The sequence below is a fragment of the Thunnus maccoyii genome, chromosome 8 (assembly GCF_910596095.1).
Source record: "Thunnus maccoyii chromosome 8, fThuMac1.1, whole genome shotgun sequence".
Taxonomy (NCBI): Eukaryota; Metazoa; Chordata; class Actinopteri; order Scombriformes; family Scombridae; genus Thunnus; species Thunnus maccoyii.
This window is the reverse complement of record NC_056540.1, coordinates 16653374-16671598: the sequence shown is the minus strand read 5'-3', so window position 1 is coordinate 16671598 and position 18225 is coordinate 16653374. Positions and strand designations below refer to the sequence as shown.

Here is an 18225-nt window from a genome sequence, read left to right as displayed (position 1 = left end):
TAAACAGAGGACAATCGTAGTGAATGTCTACATATAAACGTGATGTGTTCACATCCTGTGAGAAAGTACTATTTACATTGTAATTTTGTAGATTTGAAGCCTTATGTAGAAATTTATTGAAGCATTTTAACTAGAGAAATTGAACCTACTGGACATCATTTTAGTTTTATAGCCTGTAAATTAAATTGTTGTGTGCTTTTGAACATATTACAAACTTTGCTTCAAGTGAACACACTGCAATCAAATATAAATCAATCTTAAATAATCATGAACTTGTAAGAAGTTTTCAAAGTCAGAGGTGAGGTCACACATCTCTCACATAATTATCTGTTTAAATGCTTGAATTTTCCCTAATAGGCAACAACATCAGTAAACTTTTTTTTTTTCACTTTTACCCACGAAATCAAACATCTCTAACAAAAGACTAATTAGATACAGTTTATATATTGTGTGTGTTATTATTTCATGATATATTATTTAAATGAAGTTTGGCAAACCTTAAAGCAGGCTTACAATGATAACATCTGTCACTATTGAGTTATAAAGGTAAAAATACATCAAATAAAACAATATCAAAGTTTCAGGATAAAACTACACTGTTTTTCTGAGCTGATCTGTCAAAATGACTACAATGTCTTGTATTTTAATGGATGCATTAATCTACATATATGTTATAACGTTTTAGGTTTTGTGACAGTACCATTTAATGCTGGAAAACAAAGAATGGTATCAATCCAAGAAACGATTACATTGACACAAAATATCTTAGCAAACATATAAAAGCATATATATATGAGTCATGAATTTGATGTTTAAGAATAAAATAGCATAAAATTAAGGCAGAAGGCATTTTACATATATAAGTGCACTTTAGGAAAGCAACACTCCGCAAGCAAAACAGAAAAAAGAGGCTCCTTTGTTTACAAAGCTCTAAGACTGCATCCTATTATCCATTAATGATTAATAAACTATGAATAAGTATCAACCCAGAAGAGGCTCTTTCAGTGAAACCAGGTTGGAGGAAAATGTGAAATGACAAAAGCCTAAAAGACGGAAGAAAATTACCTCTATTTGAGCACCAGAAGATTAAAAGAAATTCAGCACCAAGGACAGAGTAACAAGGAACGTAATTCTAAAAGTTTTCCTTCAACACAAAAAAGGACAAGTCATGCAACCACATAGAATCAGATGCGCTTAATGGGAACAAAAAAAGAAGTTGGCCTTAAAAATATCTAAGAGAAAAAGTAAAAAATCTAAAGAATTGACAGTATACGCATATTAAACGAGATAACATGCCCATAGTGTATTGGTTTGTGTGTGAGTGGAGTGGGGAGTCTGTAAACATTCTTCTTGCAAATCTTGATTGAATAAAGAAAACAAATGCAAGGGCTGTAGTTAAAGTAACCTTTAAAGTGAGATGTGATCTCCAAAAAAATGTATCGAGAAAAATTGAAGTCTAAAGCTTTAAGGATCTATCATGAATTGTTAGCAGCCCTCAAACCTATTAAAAGTGTTATTAATCACCGCCAGAGAAAATAATAATGCACTTAAAAGAGACAAAACAAAGCAGCAGAATTGCTTCTTCAGGACGTTGAACACGATTTAAGTGACATTAACTGTGTGCGTACCTCAGGAGAGCGATCACAATCTCCAAACACTTCGGCAAAATCTGATGGACTTTTCCTCAGAGTCTGGTCAGCAGGCAGAGTGTTGTCATTGTAAGATGTCACAAACTTAAAGTCACTGGTTCTAGATCCTGTTGTCAAGTAGGCGTCATAATTATAAGTGCTGCGTAAAGTTCCTGCGCCGTCAACATCTGCGTAATTAGGAGGGAGATACGCGCTGGGGATGGCAACTGCTCCATCAAACAACAGTCTGGGCTTTCTCCTGCGACAAAACCTCACACCCAGGATGATGATAATGAAGGTCAGAAAAAAGGTGGACACAGACACGAGCGCGATGATCAGATAAGATGTCAGTTTGGAATTCTTCTCATCATAAGAAATATCCTTCAGTTCTGGGACCTCAGCCAAGTTATCAGAAATAAGTAAATACATGGAACAGGTGGCAGAGAGAGAGGGCTGTCCGTTATCTTTCACTGACACAATAAGGTTCTGTTTCATGCTGTCAGATTCAGAAATGTCCCGCTGTGTCCTGATCTCTCCGCTGTGGAGACCAATACTGAAAAGTCCCGGATCAGTGGATTTGACTATATGATAGGACAGCCAGGCGTTCTGTCCGGAGTCCGCGTCCACCGCTATCACTTTGGACACCAGAGAACCTCCGTGTGCAGCTTTGGGGACCAGCTCGGTCATGAAGGAGTTGCCCTCCGGGGCGGGGTACAGTATCTGAGGAGAGTTGTCATTCACATCCGATATGAACACACTGACGGTCACGTTGCTGCTGAGCGGAGGAGAACCGTTGTCTCTCGCTATCACGTGGACTTTAAAACTCCTGAACTTTTCATAATCAAACGACCTCACAGTGTGGATCACCCCCGTGTCTCCGTTAACAGATAGATAGGAGGACATCGGGGCTCCGTTCACCTCACCAGGTAACAGAGAATAAATCACTGTACCGTTTTGTCTCCAGTCGGGGTCTCGAGCACTAACGGAACATAAAGTGGAGCCAGGTTTGTTATTTTCAGTCACATATGCGCTGTAGGACTGTTCCTCAAACACAGGTGGGTTGTCGTTGATGTCTGCTACAGATAACTGAACAGTTTTAGAGGAGGACAGAGGTGGAGAGCCCTCGTCAGTGGCAGTGATTGTAATGTTGTAATCAGACACTAGTTCACGGTCCAGTTGTCCTGTAGTCACCAGAGAATAGTAGTTTTTGATAGAAGGAACCAACTTAAAAGGGACGTTTTGTTGAATGGAGCAGCGGACCTGTCGGTTATTCTCAGAGTCTCTGTCCTGCACGTTAATGATGCCTACCTCTGTACCAGGTGACACATTCTCAGGTATTGAATTAGTCAGTGATTTTATGTGTATAACTGGTGCGTTGTCATTTATGTCAGTAACTTCAATAATTAATGTTGCATATGAAACTAATCCCAGACCATCTTTTGCGCTGATCTGCATTTCATATGATGACACTTTTTCATAATCAATGGAACCAGCTACTCTCACCTCCCCCGTTTTAGAGTGTAACGAAAATGCATTGCTATCTTCACCTGAAACATGATCAAATCCATAAGTAATTTCGCTATTTAAACCTTCGTCTGCATCAGTAGCACTCACTGTGATCACAACAGTATCGAGAGGAGAGTTTTCAGGCAAACTGGCTTTATATACGTTCTGGCTAAACACTGGTACATTATCATTAGCATCCAGTACAGTGACGTGTATGACTACAGTGCCTGATCTCTGAGGAGAGCCACCATCAAATGCGGTAAGCAAGAGCGTCATCTCATTTTTATCTTCTCTGTCTAATTCTTTGTCTAAGACTAATTCGCAGTATTTTCGTCCGCCGGATTTCGTGTTAACATTTAGTTTAAAATGATCGTTCTGCTGAAGTGAGTAGCTCTGAACAGCATTTTCTCCGATGTCTCCATCGTGTGCCTCTCCAAGAAGAAAGCGTGCACCCTTGCCTGCCATTTCATGAATTTCAATCTTAAGTGAATCCTCTTTAAACTGCGGTGAATTGTCATTGATATCTTGAACGCGGATGTTAATACGGTGCAGTTCTAATGGATTTTCCAGAACAAGTTCTTGCTTTAAAACACACGATGCCTTTTTCCCACAAAGCCCTTCTCTGTCAATCCTTTCTTGCATGATCAAGTCTCCGGTATTGAGATTAACTCCGCAGTACTTAACGTTGTTATCCTCCGTATCGATACGGGCCTTGCGAGCGGACAGTCTGCCCAAATCGAGTCCCAGATCTTTAGCGATATTTCCAATTACAGATCCACGTTTCATCTCTTCGGGAATAGAGTAGCTGACGTCTCCATAGACGATGTGGACGACAAGAAAAATACAAGCAAGGCCGTAGTGCAGCGCAAACCTCCTGAATCCCATTGTTACTGCCAGACAGAGTCACACATTCAAAACTCTTACTAAGCAGGTCAAAATATATCACCAGTGTATTCGAGATTCCTTCTAATTAACAAAAACAGTCGTTGCAGTCACTCACGAAGCGTTTGTAGTCAGCTGCGGTACAATACCAGAATCAGGCTTCAAATTCGTTGTCAGAGAAGGGTGGAGAATGAACGTGTCTTCTCGTTTGCTGGTACACACTGACACCATGAGTATATCTTTAGACATGACAAGACCATGTGTGATTTCCTTTTATTTCTTTTTAAAAATAGGCAAATTCAGTGGCCCGTATTCATATAAAAATGAAAAAAGTAACATTTACTATTTTAGGTTTACCTTACCATGGCTATTGAGACGAGCTATAAGACCACTGACTAATTTGATACTGGAAAAAACCCACAAAAACATAAATTTGATTTAACTATGTGCCGGGAAACCCCCAATTTATCATCAACGTTGGTGTGTGAAAAATATGAAAAAACACAGTAACTATATTATGTCCGAAGAAAAAGGGTGAAAATTTTCATTTCGAATTCATTTTAGATGTTTCATTTAAACTCAGAACTACACATGCTGCATGGGAACTGATGTCAAAAACTCTGCTGTCTCTTCTTGATGAAATGGTTGTCGCACTTTCTTCACATTTCCACCTTACTGCTGGGATGAAGTAAAACACAGGGAAATGTAACCTTATTCTGTTCACATCCTACGAGAAAGCATTTTTTACTTTATAAATTTACAGATTTAAAGCACGTGGTATCGATTATTTCTCATATTAGAGCACACCTCAGAAAAGCCATACTCCTCAAAACAGAACAAACTAACACAGCGGCCCCATTTTAAATTTGTTCATACTGCTTTAATGCCGAGTCCCACTATCTGTTAACATTAATAAACTTCGAATGAGTATCAATCCTGAAGAGGCTCTAACAATGAAGCCAGATCACAAAAACGACAAATTCATATAAAAATATCAAATCATGAAATATCTAAATATTTTTGGAAAAGGCTGTATTTGTACAAATCTCCTGAAACAAATTTCATCAAAGGAGAACAAGGACAACAGCCTAGAATACATGGGGGGATTACTTCTAAAATGCATCAGAAAATCAAAGTTCAGCACCAAGGACAGAGTAACAAGGATCGTATTAGAAAAGTTTTGACTCATTACAACATTCAAATGAGCAACTATGTGATCAGATAGAGACTGATGAACTTAGAGACAACACAAGCAACAACTGGTCTGAATGAAGTCTAAAAAAGTGCAAAGAATTGACAGTATTGGTGTGCGTCAGGGTTCGTGAGTGCATGCATACAGGATGCACGTTTGTGTGTGTGTGTGTGTGTGTGTGTGTGTGTGTGTGTGTGTGTGTGTGTGTGTGTGTGTGTGTGTGTGTGTGTGTGTGATGGGTTAAGATTTTTATGAGTCTCTGTAAGAGTTGCTGTAAAGGCTGTGCGGTATTATGTGAATCTTGTACAGGAAAAAGCAAACAAATGCAAAGGCTGTCATATTTAAAGGGTAACTTTTGACGCGAGGATTGATCTAAAAACAAACTAAAATCAAGAAAAGCTGAGGTCTAGAGTCTCTAGAAACCACCATGAATGCTTAAACAGCTCTCACACACATTCAAATTTTTTGAACAACATCCGCAGAAAAGAACAATGCAACTGAAAAGAGTCAAAAGAAAGCATCAGAAGGGTTTTTGCAGGCCAGAAAAACACGATTTAAGTGACATTGAATGTGTGCATACCTCAGGAGAGCGATCACAATCTCCAAAGGCATCAGCAAAGTCTGATGGACTTTTCCTCAGAGTCTGGTCAGCAGGCAGAGTGTTGTCATTGTAAGATGTTACGAACTTAAAGTCACTGGTTCTGGACCCTGTTGTCAAGTAGGCGTCATAATTATAAGTGCTGCGTAAAGTTCCTGTGCCGTCAACATCTGCGTAATTAGGAGGGAGATAAGCGCTGGGGATGGCAACTGCTCCATCAAACAATAGTCTGGGCTTTCTCCTGCGACAAAACCTCACACCCAGGATGATGATGATGAAGGTCAGAAAAAAGGTGGACACTGACACCAGCGCGATGATCAGATAAGAGGTCAGTTTGGAATTCTTCTCATCATAAGAAATATCCTTCAGTTCTGGGACCTCAGCCAAGTTATCAGAAATAAGTAAATACATGGAACAGGTGGCAGAGAGAGAGGGCTGTCCGTTATCTTTCACTGACACTATGAGGTTCTGTTTCATGCTGTCAGATTCAGAAATGTCCCGCTGTGTCCTGATCTCTCCGCTGTGGAGACCAATACTGAAAAGTCCCGGATCAGTGGATTTGACTATATGATACGACAGCCAGGCGTTCTGTCCGGAGTCCGCGTCCACCGCTATCACTTTGGACACCAGAGAGCCTCCGTGTGCAGCTTTGGGGACCAGCTCGGTCATGAAGGAGTTGCCCTCCGGGGCAGGATACAGTATCTGGGGAGAGTTGTCATTCACATCCGATATGAACACACTGACGGTCACGTTGCTGCTGAGCGGAGGAGAACCGTTGTCTCTGGCCATCACGTGGACTTTAAAACTCCTGAACTGTTCATAATCAAACGACCTCACAGCGTGGATCACCCCCGTGTCTCCGTTAACAGATACATAGGAGGACACCGGGGCTCCGTTCACCTCACCAGGTAACAGAGAATAAATCACTGTACCGTTTTGTCTCCAGTCGGGGTCTCGAGCACTAACGGAACATAAAGTGGAGCCAGGTTTGTTATTTTCAGTCACATATGCGCTGTAGGACTGTTCCTCAAACACAGGTGGGTTGTCGTTGATGTCTGCTACAGATAACTGAACAGTTTTAGAGGAGGACAGAGGTGGAGAGCCCTCGTCAGTGGCAGTGATTGTAATGTTGTAATCAGACACTAGTTCACGGTCCAGTTGTCCTGTAGTCACCAGAGAATAGTAGTTTTTAATAGAAGGAACCAACTTAAAAGGGACGTTTTGTTGAATGGAGCAGCGGACCTGTCGGTTATTCTCAGAGTCTCTGTCCTGTACATTAATGATGCCTACCTCTGTACCAGGTGACACATTCTCTGGTATGGGGTTGGTCAGTGATTTCAGGTAAACAACTGGCGCGTTGTCATTTATATCCGTAACTTCAATAATTAATGTTGCATATGACGCCAATCCCAGACCATCTTTTGCGCTGATCTGCATTTCATATGAAGATTCTTTTTCATAATCAATAGATCCAGCCACTTTGACCTCTCCTGTTTTAGGGTTTAGAGAGAATATTTGGTTTTCATCTGAAACATGGTCAAATCCATAAGTAACTTCACCAAACATTCCCTCATCTGCATCAGTAGCACTCACTGTGAGCACAATAGTATCGAGAGGAGAGTTTTCAGGTAGACTGACTTTATAGACGGTCTGGCTAAACACTGGTACATTATCATTAGCATCCAGTACAGTGACGTGTATGACTACAGTGCCTGATCTCTGAGGAGAGCCACCATCAAATGCGGTAAGCAAGAGCGTCATCTCCTTTTTATCTTCTCTATCTAATTCTTTGTCTAAGACTAATTCACCATATTTTCGCCCACCGCCCTTTGTCTTTACATTTAATGAGAAGTGTTCATTCTGCTGAAGTGAGTAACCCTGAACAGCATTTTCTCCGATGTCTCCATCGTGAGCCTCATCCAGGAGAAAACGTGAACCCTTAACGGCCGATTCATGAATTTCAATCTTAAGTGAATCCTCTTTAAACTGCGGTGAATTGTCATTGATATCTTGAACGCGGATGTTAATACGGTGCAGTTCTAATGGATTTTCCAGAACAAGTTCTTGCTTTAAAACACACGATGCCTTTTTCCCACAAAGCCCTTCTCTGTCAATCCTTTCTTGTACAATCAAGTCTCCGGTATTGAGATTAAATCCGCAGTACTTAACGTTGTTATCCTCCGTATCGATACGGGCCTTGCGAGCGGACAGTCTGCCCAAATCGAGTCCCAGATCTTTAGCGATATTTCCAATTACAGATCCACGTTTCATCTCCTCGGGAATAGAGTAGCTGACGTCTCCATAGACGGTGTGGAGAACAAGAAAAATACAAGCAAGGCCGTAGTGCGGCGCAAATATGCTGTATCCCATTGTTACTGCCAGACAGAGTCACACATTCAAAACTCTTACTAAGCAGGTCAAAATATATCACCGGTGTATCCGTGATTCCTTCTAATTAACAAAAATAGTCGTTGCAGTCACACACGAAGCGTTTGCAGTCAGCTGCGGTACAATAGCAGAATCAGGCTTTAAATTCGTTGTCAGAGAAGGGTGGAGAATGAACGTGTCTTCTCGTTTGCTGGTACACACTGACACCATGAGTATTTCTTTAGACATAACAAGACCATGTGTGATATCTCTTCCTATTCAGTGACCCGTGTTTATTTAAATAAAAGGCATAGGATTGCTTTCATATTTTAGGGTTACTTTACCATGACTGTTGGGCAGAGATGTAACACCACTGGCCTACTTTTGATTGAAAAAAGCAGCACAAACATGGGTTCCTTTTAACTGTGTCTAAGAGGGGGAAAAAACGTGTTTTACATCAAATCTGGTGGGTGAAATGTTTGAAAAAGCAAAGAAACTATACTCTGTACAAAGAAAAAATGCAGAACTTTTTCATTTTAGATCCCTTTAAGTATTTCATTGTAAGTGAAAAATACACACACAGCATGAGATTTGATGTCCAAAAGTTTGCTGTCCCTTCTTATGCGCTTTTCCTCCACATTCCCACCTTATTGATTAGATCAACTAAAACCTAGGAAAATGCCAATTGTACGTCCTTTTGCTCACGTCCTATGAGAAATCACTCTTTACTGTGTCATTTTGCGGGTTTAAAGCAGGTGGAAATGTACTACTGTATTTTAATTAACAAGACTGACCCTATATCATCATTGGACCATTGTAGACTGTAAATTGAACTGTTGTGTACTTTCAAACATATCACAAACTGTTTTATACTTTAAGTCAACGTACTGCAATCAGTGACAGATTGATTCAGAATAATCATACTCCTGCAAAAATGTTGATAACTCAAAGGAAAGATCAGATGTATATTCCTACTTGTATGAATGCTTGAATCCCCCATGATGAGCAACATAAATGATTATTAAACACTTTAACATCAGTAACAGACCACTATTTCTTTTAGATAAAGTTTTGTTCTATTATTATATGATATAGTATTTAACTGTGAAGTTTGGCAATCATTAAAACAGATCAACAGTTGTTGAAAAGGTCAAATAAATAAGTTTAGAATTTTGTTTATTAAGATATAGAAGTAAATATGCATGAAATAAAGCATTATTAACGTTATAGGATAAAAACTATTACTATTTCTGCAAGGTGCTTTGTAAAAACCTGACTGCAATGTCTTGCATTTGAATGTATTTGCATTAGCTTGTATTGTACACTGCCACAGAATTATTTTCTACCAGACAGCAATGGTGAATGGTATGTAAAAAGGACATAAGCATATAAATACGAAATCAGATCAGAAAAGAGTCCATGTCATTTATTTTACATATTTGAGCCCATCCTAGAAAAGCAAGATTCCACCAGCAAAATATAACACAGCGACTCCATTTTCAATTTGCTCATACTGGTTTAATACCGTCTACCATTATCCATTAATGGTAATAACCTACGAATAAATATCACTGCAGAAGAGCCTCGTACAATGAAAGCAAATCGGAACAACGACATATCCATATGAAAAAATGAAAGTAGAAAAAAGCTCACACATTGAGAGAAAGACTGTTATTGCAAATCTAGTGAAATAAAATTCACCAAAGGAGATGAAAAATGACAAAAGCCTAAAAAGACACGAGGCAATTATCTGTAAAAATGCTCAGAACAATAGACGGAGTTCAGCACCAAGGACAGAGTAACAAGGAAAGCATTAGAAAAGTTTTTCCTCACTAGAACATTAAAATAAGAAACCATGCAACCACATAGAGACTGATCAACATCTTTACGAACATAAAATACTCTAAGGCTACTGGTGTATATACACGTGTATGTGTGTGTGTGTGTGTGTGTGTGTGTGTGTGTGTGTGTGTGTGTGTGTGTGTGGATTGTTAAGCGCATTTGTAAAAAAGTTGCAGTGAGAGCTGTCCGGCATCAGAACCAGAGTCTTGATTACGAAAAAATAAATGTAAAGGCAGACATATTTAAAGAGTGACTTATGACGTGAGATTTGATCTAAAAATTGTAATAAAATGAAGTCTAAACTACAACATGATTTCTTAACAACTCCTAGACCCATTCAAATGTTTCAGTAACCACCATAGAAAAGGACGATGCAACTGAAAATACTCACAACAAAACACCAGAATGGCTTTTAAAGGCCACTCAACACGAGTTGAGTGACATTAAATGTGTGCGTACCTCAGGAGAGCGATCACAATCTCCAAAGGCATCAGCAAAGTCTGATGGACTTTTCCTCAGAGTCTGGTCAGCAGGCAGAGTGTTGTCATTGTAAGATGTCACGAACTTAAAATCACTGGTTCTAGACCCTGTTGTCAAGTAGGCGTCATAATTATATGTGCTGCGCAAAGTTCCTGTGCCGTCAACATCTGCGTAATTAGGAGGGAGATAAGCGCTGGGGATGGCAACTGCTCCATCAAACAACAGTCTGGGCTTTCTCCTGCGACAAAACCTCACACCAAGGATGATGATAATGAAGGTCAGAAAAAAGGTGGACACAGACACCAGCGCGATGATCAGATAAGAGGTCAGTTTGGAATTCTTCTCATCATAAGAAATATCCTTCAGTTCTGGGACCTCAGCCAAGTTATCAGAAATAAGTAAATACATGGAACAGGTGGCAGAGAGAGAGGGCTGTCCATTATCTTTCACTGACACAATAAGGTTCTGTTTCATGCTGTCAGATTCAGAAATGTCCCGCTGTGTCCTGATCTCTCCGCTGTAGAGACCAATACTGAAAAGTCCCGGATCAGTGGATTTGACTATATGATATGACAGCCAGGCGTTCTGTCCGGAGTCTGCGTCCACCGCTATCACTTTGGACACCAGAGAGCCTCCGTGTGCGGCTTTGGGGACCAGCTCGGTCATGAAGGAGTTGCCCTCCGGGGCAGGATACAGTATCTGAGGAGAGTTGTCATTCACATCCGATATGAACACACTGACGGTCACGTTGCTGCTGAGCGGAGGAGAACCGTTGTCTCTGGCCATCACGTTGACTTTAAAACTCCTGAACTGTTCATAATCAAACGACCTCACAGCGTGGATCACCCCCGTGTCTCCGTTAACAGATAGATAAGAGGACACCGGGGCTCCGTTCACCTCACCAGGTAACAGAGAATAAATCACTGTACCGTTTTGTCTCCAGTCGGGGTCTCGAGCACTAACGGAACATAAAGTGGAGCCAGGTTTGTTATTTTCAGTCACATATGCGCTGTAGGACTGTTCCTCAAACACAGGTGGGTTGTCGTTGATGTCTGCTACAGAAAACTGAACAGTTTTAGAGGAGGACAGAGGTGGAGAGCCTTCGTCACTGGCGGTGATTGTAATGTTATAATCAGACACTAGTTCACGGTCCAGTTGTCCTGTAGTCACCAGAGAATAGTAGTTTTTAATAGAAGGAACCAACTTAAAAGGGACGTTTTGTTGAATGGAGCAGCGGACCTGTCGGTTATTCTCAGAGTCTCTGTCCTGCACGTTAATGATGCCCACTTCTGTACCAGGTGACACATTCTCTGGTATGGGGTTAGTCAGTGATTTCAGGTAAATAACTGGCGCGTTGTCATTTATATCCGTAACTTCAATAATTAATGTTGCATATGACGCCAATCCCAGACTATCTTTTGCGCTGATCTGCATTTCATATGAAGATTCTTTTTCATAATCAATAGATCCAGCCACTTTGACCTCTCCTGTTTTAGGGTTTAGAGAGAAGATTTGGTTTTCATCTGAAACATGGTCAAATCCATAAGTAACTTCACCAAACATTCCCTCATCTGCATCAGTAGCACTCACTGTGAGCACAATAGTATCGAGAGGAGAGTTTTCAGGCAGACTGGCTTTATAGACGGTCTGGCTAAACACTGGTACATTATCATTAGCATCCAGTACAGTGACGTGTATGACTACAGTGCCTGATCTCTGAGGAGAGCCACCATCAAATGCGGTAAGCAAGAGCATCATCTCTTTTTTATCTTCTCTATCTAATTTTTTGTTCAAGACTAATTCACCATATTTTCGCCCACCGCCCTTTGTCTTTACATTTAATGAGAAATGATCGTTCTGCTGAAGTGAGTAACCCTGAACAGCATTTTCTCCGATGTCTCCATCGTGAGCCTCATCCAAGAGAAAACGCGAACCCTTTTCTGCCATTTCATGAATTTCAATCTTAAGTGAATCCTCTTTAAACTGCGGTGAATTGTCATTGATATCTTGAACGCGGATGTTAATACGGTGCAGTTCTAATGGATTTTCCAGAACAAGTTCTTGCTTTAAAACACACGATGCCTTTTTCCCACAAAGCCCTTCTCTGTCAATCCTTTCTTGTACACTCAAGTCTCCGGTATTGAGATTAACTCCGCAGTACTTAACGTTGTTATCCTCCGTATCGATACGGGCCTTGCGAGCCGACAGTCTGCCCAAATCGAGTCCCAGATCTTTAGCGATATTTCCAATTACAGATCCACGTTTCATCTCTTCGGGAATAGAGTAGCTGACGTCTCCAGAGACGATATGGACGACAAGAAAAATACAAGCAAGGCCGTAGTGCAGCGCAAACCTGCTGTATCCCATTGTTACTGCGAGAGAGAGCCACACATTCAAAACTCTTACTAAGCAGGTCAGAATATATCACCGGTGTATCCGTGATTTCTTCTAATTAACAAAACTAGTCGTTGCAGTCACACACGAAGCGTTTGTAGTCAGCTGCGGTACAATACCATTATCAGGCTTTAAATTCGTTGTCAGAGGAGGGTGGAGAATGAACGTGTCTTCTCGTTTGCTGGTACACACTGACACCATGAGTATTTATTTAGACATGACAAGACCATGTGTGATTTCTTTTTTTTTTTTAAGTATTTAAAAGATAAATACGATTCTCTTCAGGAGTTTATCAATCAATCGATAAATTAACACCTTTACCATTTTGGGGATACCTTAATCTGTTGACACCTTCACCAGACTGTGACTGAAAAAACACTAGAACATGTGGATAAACATCAAACTGTTGCGGTTGTGTCTCGGAGAGTCTCGTGTTTACAAGAGACTTTGATGCGTCAAAATGTAGACACATTACAGACAGTGCCCACAGACAAATAAAGGAAACTTTTTCATTTTAGATTTCTGTTATTGTTTCCTTTCATCTCGACACTGCACATGTTACATGGGAAACATAAACGTATGTACAAAAACCTCATATCCCTCGTTGATGAAACGGTGGGCGTATTTTTCCTCCCTCTCTAGAGTATCTTTACGTTCACACCTTACTGAGTTTAGTCTTGAGCAAGGCAAATCTTGTTAAAGGTCTACATATATACAGTAGGTTTTGTGTACTCATCCAATACGAAAGCACTCTATGCCTCATACTTTTGCAGATTTCAAGCATTATGTGGAAATGTATTCATTCATTTTAACCAAAGAATTTGAATCTACTGGACCATCAGATGACTTTGATAGTCGGTGAATTAAACTGCAATGTGCTTTTAAACATATCACAAATGTTAATTAACTTTAAGTGAACGCATTGCAATCAACGACAATTCAATGTGAAATAATCAGAAACCTTTAAGAATTTTTCAAATTAAGCGGTGAGATCAGACATCTCTCACACATACAGTAGGTATTTAAATGTATTCTTGAATATCTAGTAATAAGCGACTGAAATATTAAACACTTTGTTACTTTTAAAACACGTAATCAAACATCTATAACGAAAGAATAATTATTTTAGATGCATCTTATACTTGTATTATTGTTCCCTGATGTATCATTTCACCGAAGATAGGCATCCTAAAAGCTGACTTACAATGATTAACATCTGTTGCAAAGGTCAAGAAGATTTAAATTATTACTATATGAAGGTAAAAAAAATATCACCAAATACATCAATATCACAGTTTCAGGATAAAAGTACACTATTTGTTGAAAGCTGATCTGTCGAAGTCTGATTGTAATAACTTTTATTTGAATGGATGCATTCATTTGTAAACATTTTTATTGTAAAGCTTTAGGTTTTGTGTAGTGTAATTTCATACTGGACAACAATGGATGGTATCAATCAAACTAACAAGTAGATAGACACAAAAATCTTAGCAAGAAATTTAAATGCATGTATGAGGGAATCATAAATTTGTATTTAAGACGGTATAGCATAAGCTTGAGAGAGATCGCATTTTACATGTAGAAGCGCCCTTTAGGGAAACGAAACTCCGCTAGAAAATAGAAAATAGAAGAGGCTCCATTTATTCACAAAATTCTAAGACTGCGCCCTATTAACATTAGTGATTAAGAAACTTTGAATAAGTATCAAACCAAAACACGCTCTTGGAATGGAACAAGATTAGAGCAACAACATATGAAAATATAAAAGCAAAGAATGCCTGATTATTTTACTAAAAACTGTATTATTGCAAGTGTATTGAAACAAAAATCAGCAAAGGGGAAAAATAACAGCAGCCAATAACCCAAGAGGCAAACTATCTCTAAGAGCACCAGAAGACAAAAAGCAATTCAGCACCACGGACAGAGCAACAAGGAACGAAACTCGAAAAGTTTTCTTCAACATAAAAAAGGGCAAGTCATGAAACTACATAGAAACAGATTATCTTAATGGAAACAAAAAAGGAAACTGGCCTTGAAGTACCTTAAAAATTCCAAAGAATTGGCGGTATAGGCATATTAAACGAGATAACATGCGCATAGTGTATTGTTTTCTGTGTGGGTGGAGTGGGGTGTGAAAAGAAAGAAAACAAATGTAAAGGTTCTATTAAAGTAATCTATGTCATCTCCTAAAAATGGTATCGATAAAAGTTGAAGTCTAAAGTCTTGAACAACCATCATGAATTCTTAGCAACCCTCACACCCTTAAAAGGGTTATTGATCACTAAAGAAAATAACAATGCACTGAAAAGAGACAAAATAAAACAGCAGAATGGCTTCTTCAGGACGTTAAACACGATTTTAGTGACATTGAATGTGTGCGTACCTCAGGAGAGCGATCGCAATCCTCAAACACTTCAGCAAAGTCTGATGGACTTTTTCTCAGAGTCTGGTCAGCAGGCAGAGTGTTGTCATTGTAAGATGTCACGAATTTAAAGTCACTGGTTCTGGACCCTGTTGTCAAGTAGGCGTCATAATTATATGTGCTGCGTAAAGTTCCTGTGCCGTCAACATCTGCGTAATTAGGAGGGAGATAAGCGCTGGGGATGGCAACTGCTCCATCAAACAACAGTCTGGGCTTTCTCCTGCGACAAAACCTCACACCCAGGATGATGATAATGAAGGTCAGAAAAAAGGTGGACACAGACACCAGCGCGATGATCAGATAAGAGGTCAGTTTGGAATTCTTCTCATCATAAGAAATATCCTTCAGTTCTGGGACCTCAGCCAAGTTATCAGAAATAAGTAAATACATGGAACAGGTGGCAGAGAGAGAGGGCTGTCCGTTATCTTTCACGGACACAATAAGGTTCTGTTTCATGCTGTCAGATTCAGAAATGTCCCGCTGTGTCCTGATCTCTCCGCTGTGGAGACCAATACTGAAAAGTCCCAGATCAGTGGATTTGACTATATGATAGGACAGCCAGGCGTTCTGTCCGGAGTCCGCGTCCACCGCTATCACTTTGGACACCAGAGAGCCTCCGTGTGCAGCTTTGGGGATCAGCTCGGTCATGAAGGAGTTGCCCTCCGGGGCGGGGTACAGTATCTGAGGAGAGTTGTCATTCACATCCGATATGAACACACTGACGGTCACGTTGCTGCTGAGCGGAGGAGAACCGTTGTCTCTGGCCATCACGTGCACTTTAAAACTCCTGAACTGTTCATAATCAAACGACCTCACAGCGTGGATCACCCCCGTGTCTCCGTTAACAGATACATAGGAGGACACCGGGGCTCCGTTCACCTCACCAGGCAACAGAGAATAAATCACTGTACCGTTTTGTCTCCAGTCGGGGTCTCGAGCAGTTACGGAACATAGAGTGGAGCCAGGTTTGTTATTTTCAGTCACATATGCGCTGTAGGTCTGTTCCTCAAATACAGGTGGGTTGTCGTTGATGTCTGCTACAGATAACTGAACAGTTTTAGAGGAGGACAGAGGTGGAGAGCCCTCGTCAGTGGCAGTGATTGTAATGTTGTAATCAGATACTAGTTCACGGTCCAGTTGTCCTGTAGTTACCAGAGAATAGTAGTTTTTAATAGAAGGAACCAACTTAAAAGGGGCGTTTTGTTGAATGGAGCAGCGGACCTGTCGGTTATTCTCAGAGTCTCTGTCCTGCACGTTAATGATGCCTACCTCTGTACCAGGTGACACATTCTCAGGTATGGGACTGTTGAGTGATTTTAGATATATTACAGGGGCGTTATCATTCATATCAGTGATATCAATAATTACTTTTGCTTCTGAAGAGAGACCATAACCATCTTTGGCCTCAACAATCACTTCATATATCTGTCCCTCTTCATAATCTATGTCACCTACCACAATAATTTCTCCTGTTTTCTGATCTAGTGAAAACATTTTTCTTGATTTATCAGAGAGTCTGCTAAATTCATATGTCACCTCTCCATTGACACCTTCGTCTGCGTCTGATGCACTTACGGTGATAATTGGGGATTTCAAAGATGAGTTTTCCGGTAATGTGGCTGTATATACGGCCTGAGTGAAAACTGGGGCGTTATCATTAGCATCAAGCACAATGACGTGTATGACTACAGTCCCGGATCTCTGAGGAGAGCCACCATCTACAGCCATAAGCAATAATTTCATTTCCTGCTGCTCCTCTCGGTCTAACTCCTTATCTAAAACCAACTCACCATATTTACTGCCGGCACTTGTTGTCTGAATACTGAACACAAAATTGTCGTTTTGTTGCAAAATGTAGCTTTCAACAGAATTCTTGCCTATATCTGCATCGTGTGCTGCATTAATGCGATATCTGGCTCCCTTGTCAGCTGACTCTCTAATTTCTAGCTTCACCATATCTTTGGGGAAAACTGGTGAATTATCGTTTACATCTTGCACTTGCAGGGACAACCGATGTAACTCCAAGGGATTCTCCAAAAGCAAGTCGAATTTGAGAACACATGAAGGCTTTTCTCCACAATGCTCCTCTCTGTCTATTCGTTCCTCAACGAATAAATCCCCGCTTCGAAGGTTAATCCCGCAATACTGTCTGTCGTTTCCTTCCATGTCAACACGAGCTTTGCGAGCAGACAGTCTGCCCACCTCCAGTCCGAGATCCTTGGCGATATTTCCAATAACAGATCCGCGTTTCAGCTCCTCCTGTACAGAGTAGCTCAGGTCTCCGTGTGCGTTATGCACCACAACAAAGAAAAAGACAAAGCCAAAGCTTTGAAGAACGCGCCGCCTGTGCATCATCTTCAGAGAGTAATACACAAATTGAAACACGGTAGATTCAAGCATGAGAAATATGTTATTCGATGATTACATATATGTTCCTCCCAAGCATTTGTCGTCTGTGTGAAAGGCTATAGTGAACACAGGGGTGGTCGTATCCAGTAATGGGTGGTGTGCAAAACAGGCTGAATATTTAACTCCTTAGCTGGTCTATAGTGACACCGTGAGTACAAATCAAGAACAACAGTTTTACTGAAGTGATGCAATTTTTTTAAGAAATTAACACGTCGTTTGATTTTAAGGATTGAATAAAAACGATTTTAATAAGGTAATCAAAGTGTCACGAGGAGCTGCTGTCTTTCTGTTCATTTCTTTAAGTGATATATGTGTTCTTTGTCTCATGAGGCTTCATAAAAGAGATTGCGTCTCCTCCTTAAGCAATCTACCTAAAGTATTTCATAACACAACGTTCCCCAAATATTAAACGATGTTTGACCACAGATCATGTCCTTCTGAGTTCCATGCTCAATACTCCAGGTTCGCTGAGAAACTAATATCAAGTCTAATCTCGCGCGCTCTC

General features: G+C 40.3%; 3 protein-coding genes across 8 annotated transcripts in view; all 3 read right to left on the bottom strand.

Annotated features, from left to right (window-relative positions):
* The window catches only part of LOC121902128 (protocadherin gamma-C5-like), a 309164-nt gene that overhangs the window by 236409 nt on the left and 54530 nt on the right, over positions 1–18225 (bottom strand). Inside the window, exon 1 of one of the 6 annotated variants that reach the window (XM_042419360.1) lies at positions 15273–17666. The exons of 3 other annotated variants lie outside the window; for them this stretch is intronic. In XM_042419360.1, coding sequence (XP_042275294.1) covers positions 15273–17666 — 2394 coding nt within the window. Of the gene's footprint in view, positions 1–5788; positions 8276–15272; positions 17667–18225 lie in introns of those variants that run through there. 2 more of the 6 variants (XM_042419363.1, XM_042419371.1) reach the window with 2 other exon arrangements.
* LOC121902144 (protocadherin beta-15-like) lies at positions 1178–4090 on the bottom strand. Its single transcript, XM_042419389.1, has one exon. It carries the CDS (start codon positions 4017–4019, stop codon positions 1584–1586), a length of 2436 nt encoding a protein of 811 aa, XP_042275323.1. The 5' UTR covers positions 4020–4090; the 3' UTR covers positions 1178–1583.
* Positions 10439–12862, bottom strand: LOC121902230 (protocadherin beta-16-like). Its single transcript, XM_042419488.1, has one exon. It carries the CDS (start codon positions 12860–12862, stop codon positions 10439–10441), a length of 2424 nt encoding a protein of 807 aa, XP_042275422.1.